At 53.7% G+C, this 17,868-nt stretch overlaps 6 protein-coding genes across 6 annotated transcripts; 4 read left to right on the forward strand and 2 right to left on the reverse strand.

Annotated features, from left to right (window-relative positions):
- Positions 1–516: 516 nt before the first annotated feature.
- On the forward strand, positions 517–2,029 carry BDP55DRAFT_691999 (alpha-1,3-mannosyltransferase CMT1; the record flags this gene model as incomplete). Its single annotated transcript, XM_060577055.1, has 2 exons — positions 517–643; positions 735–2,029. 2 exons carry the CDS (start codon positions 517–519, stop codon positions 2,027–2,029), a joined length of 1,422 nt encoding a protein of 473 aa, XP_060432427.1.
- Positions 2,030–2,273: 244 nt separating this feature from the next.
- Positions 2,274–3,132, reverse strand: BDP55DRAFT_713044 (uncharacterized protein; the record flags this gene model as incomplete). The annotated part of the gene is made up of 1 exon (XM_060578225.1): positions 2,274–3,132. The coding sequence occupies exon 1, from the start codon at positions 3,066–3,068 to the stop codon at positions 2,274–2,276; it is 795 nt and encodes a 264-aa protein (XP_060432428.1). The 5' UTR covers positions 3,069–3,132.
- Positions 3,133–5,213: 2,081 nt separating this feature from the next.
- Positions 5,214–6,053, forward strand: BDP55DRAFT_726122 (methyltransferase; the record flags this gene model as incomplete). Its single annotated transcript, XM_060579098.1, has 1 exon — positions 5,214–6,053. The coding sequence occupies one exon, from the start codon at positions 5,214–5,216 to the stop codon at positions 6,051–6,053; it is 840 nt and encodes a 279-aa protein (XP_060432429.1).
- Positions 6,054–6,096: 43 nt separating this feature from the next.
- Positions 6,097–7,146, reverse strand: BDP55DRAFT_629294 (haloacid dehalogenase-like hydrolase; the record flags this gene model as incomplete). The annotated part of the gene is made up of 2 exons (XM_060572003.1): positions 6,097–6,903; positions 7,030–7,146. 2 exons carry the CDS (start codon positions 7,144–7,146, stop codon positions 6,097–6,099), a joined length of 924 nt encoding a protein of 307 aa, XP_060432430.1.
- Positions 7,147–7,226: 80 nt separating this feature from the next.
- Positions 7,227–8,814, forward strand: BDP55DRAFT_726124 (ribosomal L18p/L5e family protein; the record flags this gene model as incomplete). The annotated part of the gene is made up of 3 exons (XM_060579099.1): positions 7,227–7,340; positions 7,830–7,867; positions 7,953–8,814. The coding sequence occupies 3 exons, from the start codon at positions 7,227–7,229 to the stop codon at positions 8,812–8,814; spliced, it is 1,014 nt and encodes a 337-aa protein (XP_060432431.1).
- A 4,343-nt stretch (positions 8,815–13,157) lies between these two features.
- On the forward strand, positions 13,158–16,696 carry BDP55DRAFT_726125 (cell wall biogenesis protein Mhp1; the record flags this gene model as incomplete). Its single annotated transcript, XM_060579100.1, has 2 exons — positions 13,158–15,253; positions 15,304–16,696. The coding sequence occupies 2 exons, from the start codon at positions 13,158–13,160 to the stop codon at positions 16,694–16,696; spliced, it is 3,489 nt and encodes a 1,162-aa protein (XP_060432432.1).
- Between the last annotated feature and the right edge of the window lie 1,172 nt (positions 16,697–17,868).

The following is a 17,868-nucleotide window of genomic DNA, read 5'->3' on the forward strand; positions in this document are numbered from 1 at the left end:
GGAAACGGCCTTGGTTGCGGGTCCGTCATGGTGCAGCGGACCAACCAGGCCGCGACTGCGAATCGCGCGGTTAAGCGCCCAGCGAAAGCCCTCGGCTCCTTGCTCCTGACTTCGTCTCCGGGGGGCGGGACGATGTGCTCAGGATCTCTCTGTCACCTATGCCTCTACACGGATGTCGACCGTCCAACAGAGCGGGCAGGCTGGCGCGCATCTACCTTACCTAGGGTAATTAGTGGTCCGCAATGGCATTGGCAAAAGAGGACGAACATGGGCTCTCTCGCTTCCAACATGCACTTGAGCTGTGTTGGTCGCCCCCAAAGAAAGCGACCCCTGGTCACACTCCTCGATCGGAAGAGGCGCGTTTGCCCGTACATCCCATTCTGTCATACTTGAGACTGATTTCACTTCCTCCTTCCTTTTTTCTTTCTTTCTGGTCATTTCCTTCCTGACTCTTCCCAACCTCTGGCCCCTTTTTTGGTACCACGATGGTAATGCTCCATCCTTCATGAGCAAACTATGGCGAAAAGGATACACAGTACTATCGCACAGGCGGGTGTGGTGTGCCTTTTACTCATCAGCTTGCTCGTCGCATATGATCTTTTCTCGGGGCGCGAATACTTCGACATCGCGTACAAGCCATTCCGTACGCTTCTCCCACCATACAACCTACCTTGCGCTGTCGTCGTCGAACCTGACGTCGAAAGAAGGATCAACTGAACTGACACTTGACTCAGGAAAGCCAAAACCGACCGAAGAAGCGCACGGAGCAGCTCCACACGATGGAGAAAATCAGACGAACGCCGCCGTAACATCGCCGGCTATCGCGCCGTCTCAGACGCCACTACCCCCGATTACGATCCCGACACCGACGCCACCACCGGTGCCATCCCCAGACATTGGCGGCGGCGCCAGCTCCGCATTGCCGGACGCTAACCCGGAGCACCTCAAAAATGCACCGCTCTACATCACCTCGATCCTCGACCCAGATGACAAATCTCTACCCAGGCTAGACTGCCCCCGTCCCGACATCTCACGCTACCAGTACCTCAAACCCAGTACCACGCTCCAGAAACCCAAGTTCTTCATCGCTCTCAACATACGCGAGAAGGCAGACCTCCTTCCGCGACTCCTAGGCTCCATCGTCGAAGCCCTTCACTTTCTGGGCCCGGAGAACTGCGTCCTCTCGATAGTGGAGGGTAACTCGGGCGACGGCACCTACGAGATCCTCCACCTCCTCCGCCCAGAGATCGAAAAGCTCGGCACCGCGTACCACTTCTTCCGCAGCGACCTCGACCCCGGCGCGGGAGATCGCATCCCCAAACTCGCCGAGCTGCGCAACATGGCCCTAGCGCCCCTCGTCTCGGGCGGACCCAGCAAGTACGCCGCCGACGCCGTGGTCCTCTTCCTCAACGACGTGGCTATTTGCCTCGAAGACATCCTCGAGCTCGCCCACCAACGCTTATACCTGGGCGCCGACATGACGTGCGGCTTCGACTGGACCTACGTCGGTGCCGACCCGACCTTTTACGACGTGTGGATCAGCCGGACCATCGCGGGCGACTCCTTTTTCGAGATCCCCGCCGACGGTAACTGGAACTCTGCGTGGAACATCTTCTGGAACGAGGATACCTCGCGCCGGCGCTTCTTTGACCACAAGCCGCTGCAGGTGTTCTCGTGCTGGAACGGGGCCGTGGCGATAACGGCGAGGCCGCTGCTAGATCGGCTTGTTCATTTTAGGGCGCCGAGCCCTGGGGAGTGTTTCCAGGGCGAGCCGCAGCTGTTCTGCAAGGATCTGTGGAACGCCGGGTTCGGCAAGATTGCGGTGGTGCCGAGCGTCAATTTGGAGTACAGTGATGAGGCGGGGAGGAAGATTAAGGCGGCCAAGGGGTATACCAGTCAATGGGTGGGAGGCGAGGACGAGGTGCAAGATTTCAGGGTGGATTGGAAGGCTGATCCGCCTGAGAAGGTCAAGTGTATGGCGAATTATGATAAGCAGACGTGGGAGCCGTGGAATCAGGCGCTGGAGTAATGGGAATCATGTGGCCATGATTGTAAACCAATATGAAGACCAAGTTTTGTGTTATGGATGTGCGGTGCCTTCATTTCTATCTGCGCTGCTCTATTTGCCAAATCTTCCTCTCCTGAATCCCTTGAAAGAAAACTCACATGTCCTCGTCTATTTGCCGCAATCTTTGCTCATGATTGAACGTTCCTTGAAATCAATGCCCCCCAACAAACAATTAAAACCCAGTTTAACTCTAATCTTCCACTTCCTACTCAAACTTTCGAAGTCTAGCCCACGCGTCATACATCGCCAACTCAGCCTTGGCCTTTGCGAGTTCATACTCGAGGTTCTCTCGATCCTCCGTTTGGCTTGGGTAAGGGTAAGGTAAGCCAGCTCCGCCGTTGAGCTCCCACTTGACCGATGGGGCCCGGGCGCCTCTCGTTCGACTGCGGACTGGTTTGGGTTCTGGAAGCGTCTCCTTCTCTTCACAATCCTCTTCTGAATCCTCTTCGAGATGGATAGCAGTGGACGGTGTCGAGCCCCTCGGCGCTCGAGTGGCTCGTCTCGCTGCGACCGGAGGCGGCGCCGCACTGCGCCGTGATGATCTAGTAGTTGCGGCCGCCTGCCTCTCCTCCCTCTTGTTGGCGACAGGAGAGGAAGGCGGCGTGATCGTGGTCATGATCGTGGTAGTAGTCGTAGTGGTGCGCTGCGGTCCGACAGGAATCTTGACCTCCGTCTCATCACCGACTTGCAGGTACGACCTGACTCGAGCTTTCCACTGCGTGGCCTTCTCGACGGCCTGAGACTGGTGAGATCTTTTGCACAAGGCAAAACTGGCGAGGCGCTGGAGGTGAGCGGAGGCAGATGTCAAGTCGTTGCTGTTTATAATGTCGAGCATCACAAACGGTATCTCGGATCGCGAGGCCTGGCTGACTGCGTTGCCGCAGGTTGACTTTGTGGCAGAGTGGCCTTGGCAGTTGAAGCAGGTTTTGAAGTTGACTCCGAGGCATGTTTGGAGCTCGGCTGTGCTTTTCAGCCATTTGGTCTTGGTGATGACGACCATGGTTGCTTGAAGATGGGATAAGAGAGATTGGAGGATAACAGGGTGAGGTAGAGTGATGTTTGGCTAGCGAATTCATATGAATATAAGTTACTGTAACCCGTCAAGATGGGTTCCGACATCCTGAAATATACATCGCACCGCCCATTTGCACTGAGGCCACGTCGGACTAGGGACAGCCCTGGCGGTCGTTAGAAGTCATTGGAAAGTTGACAGAACGATTCGAAAGGCCAACAAGTTTTGGTCTGAATCTGCGCCTTAGCAGCTACTGGAACATGTTTCTACAATATCTGCAATGGCGGTGAGGTGGCCACGATAAAGAACATGGGCGTATAGACCCTACCACTTGCACTGTTGTCCGAGACATTACACTCGATTATTTTCTTCAGCGTTTTTCCGGATGAGATAGGAAGAGTTTCTGACCAGAACCTAAGACCTGTAGAGCGAACTTGGTGCTCAGTGGATGGTTTCGGAGTCCTGGCATACGCACATAGCCGCATGTGTTTTGCGCTGTTGATTTCTGAAAATCTTCAGCAAGCGCTTTCGATACCTGCTGATGCAGATGCGCTTGCTAGATAACAGACAATCAGGAACACAGGTGCAGGCTCTCATGCCAGTGCAGAGTCAAGTTCAGACAGTCTGATACATTTTAGCCCCAGGCAGTGGGGTTGCGATTTGCGAGTGAAAGAGAGTAGCGGATAGATGGGGTCATTCCATCCGACGAGATGAATGTCAATGACCCTTCTAGGAGTCCCACAGCCAAAGAGTTCAGAGTGACCCTCTTGAAAGTGTCAAGATGCTGCATCTCGGCAGACTACCTTGTCTTGGCAGTTAACAAGCAAACGGTGGCACATGGGTTGGGGACCCAACGCTCACCGACAGACTTGAAAACTTATATTTCTTTGGCTTGGGGTGATATGGCCAAAATAAATGGAGGCAATGTTGTGTTTATCACATAATGAATTCCACAAACTGGAAAGAATGAAACGCACACGCTGACAATATATGTGTTGGAACCGAAGTGGCTCCTTTGGACTCACATCGCAACATCTATTTTTTGTAAGGCAGGAACAGCAAAGACGTTTAAGTATGACTGAAATCTGCCATACGCTCTGGGTTACTTCAAAGGTGGTTCATGCAGCTATGCACTGTTCGTGCGGACCGGGATACTGCATCATCTAGCAGGACCAACATGCGTAAACGCGTGATGCTAGGTGGTGAGAACCAGTTTCCCAGACTCTTCCCCTAACGGCTAAAATATTTTCGTAGGCATGAGTTCTTGTAGCCTACAGAAATCATGGAACTCCCTCCTCTGTAAGTTTGAACGGAAAAGGCCAGATGGTTTTGTGACTTGGAAGGTTTACCACAGCTGGAGGAGCTTGTTCGAGAAGAGAACAATGATTGCAGTCGGGAGCAGTTTTTTGTTCCATCCTAGGCCAAAGAGTAATTGAGGCATTTGGAAGGAGGGGGGGGGGCAAATATTCACCATTATGGAATCGAACGAAAAGCGTCGGTTTGGGTGGCCGAAGTATTGGAATCCGTTCTATCGCTATCCTCCATATCCCACTCGACCATTTAACCCGTTGCGCCTTTTTATGATAACCTAGGTAGGAAGGAAGGAGAAGAATCTATAGTACACTCTTTCGCATCCCCGGTCAGACAATGCATCGTATCAATAGCATCTTCCTTACACAATTGATGCGCTATACTTTTTGTGCTCCTTTTGTTCCAGGTTCCGCATATGAATAACTAAATAATCAGCGTATCGTGATCTTGGAGCTAGTGACAGCTTCGGAGGTACGCAAGGTCTGCCTCCTTGACTTTTGACAAGAAGCAATTCGGACATTCGTATACCACCGAAGGACTCCGAAGTTGAAAGCAAGTGTATTTAAGCTTGCTGGCCTTTGCTGACTCACCTTTGATCAACATGTTCGTGCATCGTGGAGGAAACAAGCATTTGCGCCGATTGCAGATCATCGGATCGTAGTGCCGACGGAGTAGGTAAGCCCGGACTTTAAGGACTTAACTTTGGACATTTGGCCACCGACATCACATCATCTAAAGCCTCAATTCTGCACCTGTCGTATGACTCTTGGAATGTCTATTTTGAAATAATCAACATACGTTGACCGGGCAGAATCAATCATCATGGACTTCGATTCCGAGACACAGGTAACCTCGTCCCAGCGCATGTACACCGCGCGAGCAGACAACTATGAGAACTCGTTCCATCCCGAATGGACTAAGCGATTCATGGCCGTCGCCGACGTACAACCCGGAGAACGCATCTTGATCCTGGCTTGTGGCACTGGCCTAGAAGTCTTCACCGCTGCCGACCAGGTAGGCGCAACGGGCGAGATCATCGGCCTCGACGTCACCGAAGCCATGCTCAACAAAGCAAGGGAGAAGCAAGAGCGCCTCAAGCCCAGTGCAAACATTCGTCTGTTCCTTCACGATGCCACGAAATTGGAGACGTTGCCGGAGCTCGAGGGTCAGAGTTTCGATGCTATCTTGTGCTCCAGTGCCTTTGTTCTCTTTGAGGATCCAGAAGATGTCGTTGCGAAGTGGCGCAACTTTCTCAAGCCGGGAGGCAGGGTGGTCATAGACATCACGCACGAGGACAACTTCAAGATCGGCCTCATTCTTGAGAAGGCGGCCAAGCGCCTGCGGTCGAGATTTCCCAGCAACAGGTCCTGGATCACGGACAAGAACTCCTTCACAAAGATTCTCGAGAGCGCTGGGTACATGGTGGATAGGATCGAGCTAATGCACAACATCTCTGGTCAGGGCAACAAATCCTATGGCGTGGACCAGATTGACGAGCAGTTTGAGCATGTCACCAGCACGACGTTGGTCACCAGTCTGCCGACGGAGGAGTTCAGGGACCAGGCTAGGGCTCTATTTCATGAGGAATGGGAAAAGGCTGCCGTTGATGGCCAAGTCACCAACGTGGATGCCCTTTATATCTATGTAGCTCGGAGAACCTAGGCACGATCATCTAATAAGAATACCCTCCCTTACGCGTCTGACTCTACAATTTCGCTCTACCACTGCCCTTCAGATTCGGCTTCACTGGGACCTTTGGGTGGTCGCCCTCTAATGCCAGTCCAGTGACTTTTTCTAGTTCTTCTACGGCCTCGTAGGCCCGTCCCAGATGGACCTTGACAGTGTTGAAACCTTGTTTCTTAGCCTCCTTTAGGTTCTCACCAATGTCGTCTAGGAACACAATGTCCTGTGGCTTGATACCCTCGCTCCACTTGAGGGCCTGACCTCTTTCAGAATTCGCATTTTGGGCGGCATACTCATTCAGCCTGTCCAGCGCAAGTTGGTACATTTTCGGATCCGGCTTCCTCAAACCAGCATGTGCAGAAGAGACAAACACATCGAATAAGCTGCGAACCGGGTCGTCCATGAAGTCCTTCCTGTGCAGCTTGTGGCCCTCGGGGAAGATGACAGTGTTGCTCAGCGCGGCGAGAATATACTTCCCACTGGCCTTGAGCTTCTTCAGTGCCGGGTACATCCACGGGTCTGGGGGAATTGAGTTGGTCATCATGGTGTTGAAGAGGTATTTGGCGTCGACGGTAGGTAAGGCCGGCGTCTCCTGTGGGAGAGATGGGTTCTTTGCCTTTTGAGCGGCGTAGAATGCCTCCCAGCGGCTTTGATCGTGAAGGTCCTTGGTGAAGCCCTCGAAGAAGGCCTGGTCCATGGGTATTGAGCCCGTCTCAAGGCGGTGCCAGAAGCCGGTGGGACTCGTCTTTGAGATAGAGTAGTTTACCCATCCTGGCGGAATACCGAGACTGAGCTCGTAATCTAGGATGGATTGGAATGGTGATACGACCTTATTAAGTCAGTATAATGGCCGGCATTTGTGATGATGGGGCACGCAAGATGTAGAACCATACGCTGACGGGCAGGAGGCGCAATGGGCAGCGAACAGTGACATAATTCACAGGGAGCTACTTACACAAACACCACCAATATCGAACAAAAGCACCTTGGGCTGCTTGGAGTCTGCCATATCGCCCACAGCCTCGAGAATGTGGTCAATCAAGAAATTGTCGGACTCTTCCAAGGACTGCATGGCTCCGAGAAACGGGCAAATCTACAATATTCAAAGGGTACTTGTAGTAAACCCAGCTTTGAAAGTCGTGGAGACCAGCAATGACCGAAACCTGGGGAAAGCCCCCACCTCGGTGCGGATTGTGCCAGTGGACCTCGGCCCAGAGCATTGACAAAGTTGAGAAGGGAATCCGTCAATCGGGCACTCAAGATGAGGTAAGCAAGAGCTTTGGCTTCTTTGCACAGACCAGCTCGTCCCCGGCCAAAGTTCAATCTCCACGTGACTCGTCCCCGACCTGTTTTGGGAGTGACAATCGAGAAGGGAGGGTGGGGCCACACATTCTAGGGCTGCCCCAAAACCCACAGAGGAATATTATCACGAAGTTGCACCTTGGAACTTTTTTTCTCTTGACAACCCCTTTCGACAACCACCCACATCGACAAATTTGAGCCGACCGCCCGCTCATATACCGTCAAGATGGTAAGTTGATACATCACCATCAGCTCGTCAACAGCCTGAAAAATGGCCGAATGACAAATTGCGACACCAAAACTCTTCTTTAAGCCAGCAATGGCGAAAAAAAGAAATGGCCCCCAGTAGCAGACAGAAATGTCTCTTGGGATTGAGAGTCAACGCAAGATGCTTCGGGTCAACAGGCCATATCTGAAGCGCAAATTGCTGACTCGCTATCTTTTCGTACACAGCCTTTCCACAAGTTGGTGAAGAACAGCGCGTACTACAGGTAAGTGCCAATCGCACCTTTTGAATTTCGATCCTGGTTTTTCTTTCCGTGATCTAGAGTTTGCTGACCATCATTCCCACTCCAGTCGCTTCCAGACCAAGTACAAGCGTAGAAGATCCGGAAAGACCGACTACTATGCCCGCAAGCGCCTGATCACCCAGGCCAAGAACAAGTACGGTGCCCCCAAGTACCGTCTTGTGGTCCGCTTCACCAACCGGGACATCATCATGCAAATCGTCACCTCGGAGCTCACCGGCGACAAGGTCTTCGTCGCCGCCTACGCCCACGAGCTCCCCGCCTACGGCATCACCCACGGTCTCACCAACTGGGCCGCCGCCTACGCCACCGGTCTCCTGATCGCCCGCCGCGCCCTCTCCAAGCTCGGCCTCGACAAGACCTTCACCGGTGTCGAGGAGGCCGACGGTGAGTTCACCCTCACCGAGGCCGCTGAGACCGATGACGGCGAGCGCCGCCCCTTCAAGGCCAACCTCGACGTCGGTCTCCACCGCACCTCCACCGGTGCCCGTGTCTTTGGTGCCATGAAGGGTGCCTCTGACGGTGGTATCCTCGTCCCCCACTCCGAGAAGCGTTTCCCCGGTTACGACATGGAGTCCAAGGAGCTCGACGCCGAGACCCTCAAGAACTACATCTTCGGCCAGCACGTCGCCGAGTACATGGAGACCCTCGCCGACGACGATGAGGAGCGCTACAAGTCCCAGTTCCAGCAGTACATTGACGACGACGTCGAGGCCGACGGTCTCGAGGAGCTCTACACCGAGGCCCACGCCGCCATCCGCGAGGACCCCTGGAAGAAGGAGGAGTCCGAGAACAAGAAGACCAAGGAGGAGTGGAAGGCCGAGTCCAAGAAGTACAAGACCAAGCGCCTCACAAAGGAGGAGAAGGAGCAGAAGGTCAAGGAGCGCATCGCTGCGTACCGTGCCGAGTAAATTTTTCCTCTTTCTGTACTAAGCAAAAGCGGTTTAATTCATTCGTGATGGGGGGTTTGGCATCTGGGCAGGCATTTGACGTTATGGCATGACACTTTCTTCGGGCGTTAATCAAGGCAAACAAAATCCGGAAGGAGGATTATGATGGTCACGGGAGAAAGGAAAAAACTCCTAAAGAATTCAATAAGAATATCCCAAATGCCAGACGTCAAAAGTTGTTGACCATCCATTGAATGTAGTCCGAGCGAAGGCACGTGAGACGTGACACTACCCTAGACACCCTCAATAAGCGCAGCTACCCGTCTCTGCAATCATCTATCACGGTGATGCAGGTCTACCTACCTCCTATCAAACAATCAAATGCGCGGTAGACGGCGCTACTGTTACGCGGTGCTGTCTCGCGTCTCGGCGGCACGATTGAAATGCTTGATCGCTCGCTAGTTGGACTCGATGCGCTCTGTGACAGGCGATGGACCTGTCGGCCGCAGGGTGACGCAGACTGGCAGACGTGTGTGGCGGGTGGTGGGTGGTGAGGCAAAAAAAGGAGGGCATGAGACCCCGCATAGGAGCACCAATGATATCAGATCATGCCAGACGGCATTGGGGAAAAGTGACGATCTCTTACGAGAATCAAGAGATGATGGCATCTGCAGATTGCTGGACCTGCGGAGGGTTTCGGGATGGCGTAAGACACCATCGCTTCATACATCTGGCGATGATGTCGGTACGGGTACAGGGTATACTGAGAGATACTGAATCTGAGATGGTTATAGTCTCCTCGCTTTTATTTCCCCTTGACTAGGTAAGTATGCAGCTAGGTACTGCGAGGCAGAGATGGGTCGATTCCCGTTTAGTCCCACAAAGCGTCCGAAAACTTTGTATGGCGACATAGGTACTGTCTAGATGAAATTGAGGAGACACCATGCGATCCAACTTTTGATAATTAACAAGGTATCTGAGAGGAGACGCTGCAGGTGCGCGTCAATTCGAGAAAGTCGACGTGGGTTCAGGAGCCGTCGATGAGAGAGACATGAGCCGAGAGTCGCATTTCGTCACGTCGCGCGCGGGAATTACGGGATGAACGGAGGGCATAGCGGCGGGATGGTAGGGTCGCGAAAGGCGGAAATCCCAGCCAGAGTTCCAGGCCCGAAGCACATCATCTCATCCAGTGAAAAAGGGAATGGTATGCTGGGGAACGCGGCACAATGCTGCAGAAGGAGACAAGAGCCCACAACCGTGCTGGTTGCCGCCGCGCAGGGTTCCATTCATGAAGTGGATGAGTGAGAGTCCCTGGTCTTGTAGCGGTGTCCGTTTGTCTGCCCCTTTTAGGCGAGGGGACACCGCTGAATGTTAAGCAGGGGAGCCCCCCAACGGCAGCTCCGTTGAGTGAGGGCCCCGTGATCTCGCGATGCTTATGGGGGCGGTCAGCCGGTCACTTCTTGGTTGACAGTGGCCCGTCTTGTGTAATTGTGCCGGCCGACTCGTGGTCCATTTTCTTCCGAATTAATGCAAGATGAAAGGACAGTGTGGACCCTGAATAGACACCGCCGTACGCGGTAGTGTACAATGGGGCGAGGCTTCCAAATGTGAAGGTTACGGGCTGCAACAGGCAAGTGTGAACTTTGTCTGACTGGAAGTGTATCCGTAGAGCCCAGTGTGTCTAAATGTCAATGACTTGGCAGGCCCGCCGCCCCAATGGTGAGCTGTGTGGTCAGTCCAGTGCTTGAGAGGCGCGCGATTAATAAGAGCCCGCCCCCATCTGCGTCCAGCCCACGTCCTCCTGTGACTCTGCAGTAGTGTGCGGTTCTAGTGGCAGGTTGCAGAAAGATGCAGGGCTGTTCGTCCGCTTGCGAATGGAGAGTGAAGAAGGCTGTGTGTGTGTGTGTGTGTGTATGTGTGTGTGTGTGTGTGTGGTGTCACTGTCGCCGTGTCGTGGATGCCAGGCCATTGGCGCCGAATTCGAGGGAAATCAGCTGGGGCAAGTTAGCAACACACAGGAGGGGGGACCGGCAAGTCTCGAGAGACTGACTGACGGAGAGTCTGTGAGAGTTCCAGGTCGCTCTCTCGCTTTCCTGACGTTCATGATCCCCGCTGACGAGTGGAGAGGGCCGGCAGTGGCATCCAACCAGAGCAGAGTTGAACCAATCCACTGGCCATCTGCTGACTGTAGGGCGGGCGGCGGAGGTCCCCTACAAGTACGGAGTACATGGGTCCTGGAGCCAAGCTACTGCGTATGTGCTATCCACGGAGCACGAATACCGCGATACCGGTGCCTCTGGCGGCTGGCCGTGTCAGGTCGCTGCTGTGTGCGGTGAGGAGGCACGGACAGGCGCAGTATCCGTACCTTACGCAGTAACAGTCGAGTGGACGTGTGTGATGTTTCCGCAACAGATGTCCTATCTCAACCCAGCTGCCGTGCTGCTCGTCTCAACATGGCGGGCCGAGGTTATTACCCGGGGATCTGATCTCCAAAGTCCGCAGTGCCCACGAAAGGGTAGGTAGTTTGGGCCCTGGGGTCGGGATGGAGCGAGCCGGGAAGACGGGAATACTAAGGCAGGTAGAAAGCCTGAGAAGATTGGCGGTTGGGAGTATCTGTACAAAAAAAAAATAAAAAAAAAATGGTAGTCCAGTAATTACTGCATTGAAAAACAAGTCCCGGGGAAGCTTGCGGCATAAGATGTCCGTCCGTCTGAAGGTTGTTGACGCGGGACTTCCCATCGGGCCAGGATGCTTGAGCACGGCAGGTGAGGGACGGTAATTGTCACCAGGGATGGTCGGATTTGTGTTTGGATGCCGTTAAAGCCTCTTTTTCTTTCTTTCCATAGGTCTCCATTGCGAGGATGATGATGAGAAAACCCAGGGCGGGAAATGATAGCATCTTGTTCTATTGGTGATGAACAAGTGGTGACAAGTTGACAACAGTCAGCAATGGCAGAGGAAAGCACGACATTGGTGACCTCTATGTCTCCAATAGTTGCTTAGGTACCTCGGGTCAGCCAAGACCGGGTGGCCCCCTGGGTGAAGTGATGTCTCCAAAATCCAACCAGCCTGGGCCATGGCGCCGCACATCTCCTGCCAATGACGAGATGCGTTGCCTCTAAAAAGGTTAATGAACCCCCCGCTAAAGCTGCCACGTCCGGCCTTTCCTTCGAGGAACCTTACGGCAAGGTACGGACTCTCTCTACCTTATCAACCTGGAAGTAGGTAGCTTTATGGCTGAGGTGCTTCCTAATTCTCTGTCAGTGCTAGCTTGAATACCTGCCGTCCCCTCTCCTCCTTCTGTCCCCTCCCCTCCCCATCCGGACCCGGACCCTGACGTGAGGTATCCGAACCTGCGCGAGTCCCGTCCTCCAAAGCTCCAAGTACTTGGTCCCTGCCATCACCCAAGACCACCACGACCCCACGACTATTAGGTATTCGTACTGCCACTGCCACTGCCACCTCCTTCTCATCCAACATCCCGCGTTCGCCCTACCGCACACCCTTCACACGCCAGACAAACCCGGCTTTTCCTGAGTTGGACTGTGGACGGATTGGAAAGCGAGCCAGCTGTCCGCTCTTGCTCCGAATCGACTTACCGGAAGGATCCAAGGTGGTGTCCAAGGGACCGGGGCTAATAAGCAACGAACCTCCGAGTACACTACGAAGTACCCTCCACCTCCCGCTTCCGCCTCCTCTTAGAAATCAACCAAAAACTCACCCTCTGCCCGGTCTGGGCGCGCGACACTTCCATTCCTTTCTGTTGCGCCAAAAAAGAAGAAGTGACAACCACCACTGTCTTCTTCTCCCCCTCCTCCTCCGCCAAGCATTCCCCTCGTCGTCGCCTACTCCTCACCTGCCCGGACGACGACGTGCCTCTTTTTTTTTTCCCCTAGGCCCGTTTGCGGTGCCTTTGGTCTTCGACCTGTGTTCTATCCTTACACAGCATCTCTGCGACAATCGTTATGGAGCAGGTTCATGGAGTAGATGTTAGCTGGATGACCCACGGCGGCTCTCCGAAAGGTAGGCAAAAACGTCCCATCTGACCTCATTCTCCAGGGCAGCTAGTTGGCTGTTGCGCTGGACCCCCAGTCACCCACTCACCACTCATATCGCCCTCGCCAACGCTGCCCTGTCTGCACCTGCATCCCAAGCCAAGTCGACCCAGATAAGCAGCTCGGAATCGACCTACGAGCGCTTGCCATTGTTGACCGGATCTCTGGGCCTCTCGGTCCTGGCCTGTGGATATATCCAAGAGCCCGTCACGTCCCTCCGCCTTCTTTCCTGCCTCTGCCTCTGCCTCTCTATCGCGCACTATCTTCACAATCACCCAAGTACCCAAACATCCCCCCTGCTAATCCAAAATGCGCCTCACAGACAGGCCACCGAAATCAATACCCATACGCCGATCTTCGACGTCCGCACCTAAAGAGTCATCACCACTCCCCTCTCCGACCACCGGCCAAACCGCTGTCAACGGCAACACCAACGGCGCAACAGACACTTCAAAAGCGACGACAGAAGGCACAAAACCTATCCCAGTCTCGAGACCGCCTTTAGGCAGAAGTCCATCCAACGAAAAATCACCAGGGCCCAACGGCACTCCGCCAGCCCGCCGGAACTCGTGGTTTTCCAACATCTCTTCCAAGTTTTCCTCTTCACCAGACAGCAAGGCTGCCCAGGCAAACCAGCAAGCACAAAGCACTCCGCCAAAGGACTCCGGCCCAGTGCCCCCGAAAGTAACTCCTGCAAAGAATGCCGTGCTCGCGCACGCCGCTAAAAACGATGGCGACCAGCCGTACACCCCGGCACCTCCCGGACGCGGCCAGGCCGGCTTTCTGGGAGTCTTCCGCCGACTGTCTTCATCAGGTGGCGTCTTGGGACAAGGAACGAGAGGAACACATGGCCTGGTGGAGCGAAAGATTCTGAATGTGGACCGCAACCGCGAACGTTGCCAGATTTCGGACTTGCATCAGGCGAAACTCCGGAGGGTCGCATTCAGCGTCGATGTCGAAATTGCTCCAATGCCCAAGTACGTCGATACAGACGTGCCCGTTAAAAAGCCACTGGAGAAGTCAAAAACGAAAAAGATGACGGAGAAGGGAGAGGGCGAGGCACTGAAGAATCCGAAAAGTCTTGAAGAGCAAAAGGAGCGCGATGGCCTCATTCACACAACTGGCGAGACCGTGCCAAAGGAGCCTGAAACGGAGGGAACGGACACAGCCAAGGCCAAGGAGGGTGACGCGAACGGCGTAAGCGCTGCATCCGTGGATAAGGAGAAAGAGACCAAGAAGAAGGACAAGAAGAAGAAGAGCGAGGAAGAGAGGAAAGCTAGGAAGGAGAAGAAGCGGAAACAAGCTGAGGCTAACGGCACGATTCCCATGGAAATCCACGTCGACGACAGCGACTCTTCCAGCGACGGTACACCAGCCGCGACACCCAAGACGACAGCGTCCCCTACAACAAACCCAGTGAGGATATATCGCCGTTGTTGCCAGTTGAGAGAGACACCCATTCTCAAGAAGATCACCGAACAGCTCAACAGCCCCTCAAATTGCTCTGCCGACATAGGAATGGTGCAGAAGTTGGATTTGACGGGCTACTGGATGCAGCTTCCTGACTTGATCACTCTGGGCGATTACTTGGCGGTTGTGCCAGTGAAGGAGGTCATCTTGGAGAATTGCGGCCTGACTGACGAAGGCATCAGGGTGATATTGGCAGGTCTCCTAGCTGCAAAGAAGCCTGATTCAAAGAGGCGGAAGCAAACTAAAGCAGACGGTATCACTACGCAGGGCGGCTTTGTCGAACGACTCGTCCTCAAGAACAACAAGATTGGGCCCGAGGGTTGGAAGCACATGTTCCTCTTCATTTACCTCTGCCGAACGCTCAAATTCCTCGACGTCTCGACGATATCTTTCCCCCGGCCTCCTCAACCTTCACAAAACGGAAACGGGCACGGCCATCACTTGCTCAGACATCATTCCAATGACGAGCAACCTCAGAACATTTGCGCAACCCTATTTGCCAAGGCCATTGGCGAACGACTAGGGGGTTCTACGTTGGAATTACTCAACCTCGGAGAGACTAACCTCAACTCAAACGACCTTGGCGTCGTAATAGACGGTATCATTCAGTGTGGTGTAAAGCGACTTGGTCTTGCTCACAACAACATTGATGAAAAGGGGCTCAGGCATGTTGCCAGATATCTGTCCACAAGCGGATGCGAAGGCCTTGACCTGGGCGGCAACGATCTTCGAGACCATACTGACATCATTGCCAATGCGATCTCAGAAAAGGACTCTTTGTGGGCGCTCAGTCTGGCTGAGTGCAACTTGAAGCCTGGCTCGCTGTGTAAAATTTTCCCTGCACTTGCTCAACTCAAAGATTTCCGCTTCATCGACCTTTCTCACAACCGGGATCTGTGCAAATCGGATCCCAGCGCCATTGGTCTCTTGCGCAAGTAAGTCACACCAAGTCACACCCTAAGACTAAGAAGCTGACAACATCTAGGTATCTTCCAAAGCTACAAGGGCTGCGACGTGTTCACCTTGCCGATGTCGCTATGACCTCTGAGCAATCCATTGCGCTCGCCGAAATTCTCCCCGAGGCTAAAATGCTTGCTCATATCAGTTTCCTAGAGAACCCAGAACTGGTCAAACTTGCAGACGCTAAAACTGAGGATGCTCAGGAGGAAGCTTGTGCACTCTATGCATCTTTCCTGGCTGCCACCCGTGTCTCCAAGACTATCGTGTGTGTCGACATCGATGTACCGAGCGACAAGTCCGGCGAGGTCGTCAAGGCCTTGGCCAAGCAAGTCGTCGCCTATTGCTTGCGGAACATGGAGCGCTTCCCCATTGGCGACATAAGCGCGGTCATTTCAACAGTCCTAGCCGAGTCCGGGGACTCGTTGCCAGGCGGCCCAATCCCACCTTACCCCGATGTGCTCGCACACCTCGTCGGCCACGACGTTCTCAGAGAAGACTCGGACAACGAGTCTGCGCCGGATGACGACTATGTAATTGGAGGCACCGGTGTTGTCAAGGCTCTCACTTGCTGTCTCAAGAACAGGGGAGATGAATCGAGAAGGCAATCTGGCGAGTTCATCCGGGACTTTGAAGATGGTGTTCCAGTACCTGCTAGCCCGCGACCAAAGCTGCCTCCTGGAAAGGCAAAGGATATGTCGAAGCATTTACTGGCCAGCGCCCGCAAGATTCGCCAGCGGCTGCAGCCTGCACTGTCCAAGGCTAGAGTCAACCCGCAGGAAGATGAGCACAACTTGCGCAAGTTGATGTTCCTCGACGTCACCCTTGCCAACATCATCAAACGGTTCGAAGATGAGTTTCCTGAAACCCGTGTGTCCACGGATGAGGCATCGGAGACCACCCTGCCCAGTCAGAGTGATCAACTCGGTACATCACTCTCCTCGACAGAAGATCCTGATCAGCACAGCATTCCATCCGATGTCGAGGACGAGACCGGCTTGTCGGTTCGGCCTGGTCTGCCGCGCACGAATTCGACGCTGTCGCACACCTCGAAAGCACTCGCCGAAGAGGAGGGTAGAATGCACAGGGCCGGTCACAAGATTCGTTCTGGAATCATCAAGCCCGAGTACTATGGCCTGCTTAGCGGTGTACTCGAAGTCGGTCTCGACCCCAAGCACACTGCCATGCTTCACCAGATGATTGAAGAGATCGACGACCCTGATTTGACCCAAAAGGTTGAACAAAAGGGCATCATGCGCGTCTTCAACGAGGATCGCGATCAAGTCCGAGAGGGACTCCGGGCACTTGATCCCATGCACTGGGATCGCTTCGTTGAGAGTCAGGAAAAGGCCCGTGGCAACGTCAAGGCAGGCATGACCAGCCCAGCAAAGCCAGCCGATGAGAACGCCATTGAGGACTGAGCTTCTGTCTCCTACGCCTTGCCATCTTGGCATAATACGGCGGCATATTCGCCGCCTCTTGTACTCGTAATTTGCGCGACATGAAATGTTGGATTGGGGACTTTTTGAGACGATGAGAAGCAAGCAAAGACGTAACGCGAGAAGGGAGTTCGGCATTCACAAAAAAAAACAAGTTTTGCTCTGCGTCTTCAAAGACACCCAGGGGATCAGGTTCGCTTTCTACGGTCGGTTGTTTGGGGATGTGGATGGATTCATCTTCAGCGACCGGGACAGAGGAGTTCATCGGAGTCGAGGAGGAAAGCAGCCAAAACGGACAGTCGCTACTGAAACCTGTACTAGTGTACAACAGCATTCTAAAGAAATGACCCCTTTTCCTCGCCCTCCTTGGGGCGAGAAGGCCGCCGGGTCTGACGTGCTCAAATGTATATTCTGAAGTCACACTTACTATGAAATGTGTTGAAATGAAGCTTCAGAGCCACCTAGTACACTTGAGTACACTTCAAGTGGTGTTTGCGCTTGTCGAAAGGCAGGCTGATTATCGCCAGAGTCAGACAGCGCTGACTTGTCCGAAGAAGAGGAAGGTAAAGGTCACAAGTATTAGGTTATCATCGATGAGCTCATGAGTCTTGAACGCCACTCGGGCCCTTCCTTATACACGGGCTCAGGTCGACTTTAACGTCGGTGATCTACCGTTCACCACTGCAACGAACCATTACACAAGTCGAGTGACTTGTTCAAACCGAATCCGACCTGTCTCTAGTCATTTTACTCAGATTGAAGATGCCACAATTTCTCCGCCCCATGTGGTGGGTTTCTAGACTTTGGTCTGATCTATGCGCCAAGTGAAGGATCAACAGAGTCCAGGGGGTGTGGTGGTACTGGGAATCGGATCGGACTCTCGCCTACATGGAGTGTCCGTCAGACTTGTTCAGTTACTCTGACGGATTTCCACAGATTAAAGGCCAAGAAATGTTTAAATCTAACAGCGACGGGAGCGCATCTGATGTACATTAAACTTAACTTTCGTGGGGGTACGGAGTAGATGGTAGAGTTGGAAGGGGGGAGGGCCCGGGGATATGGTTAAAACAATGCCAAGGCCGCCGGTAACATGCACCCATCTACCCACCCATCCATTCTCTCGCTGTGTTTTCCTGTCAGGACCGGGGATGTCT

This window comes from Colletotrichum godetiae (genome assembly GCF_030913485.1).
Source record: "Colletotrichum godetiae strain CBS 193.32 chromosome Unknown BDP55scaffold_10, whole genome shotgun sequence".
In the NCBI taxonomy this organism is placed as follows: Eukaryota; Fungi; Ascomycota; class Sordariomycetes; order Glomerellales; family Glomerellaceae; genus Colletotrichum; species Colletotrichum godetiae.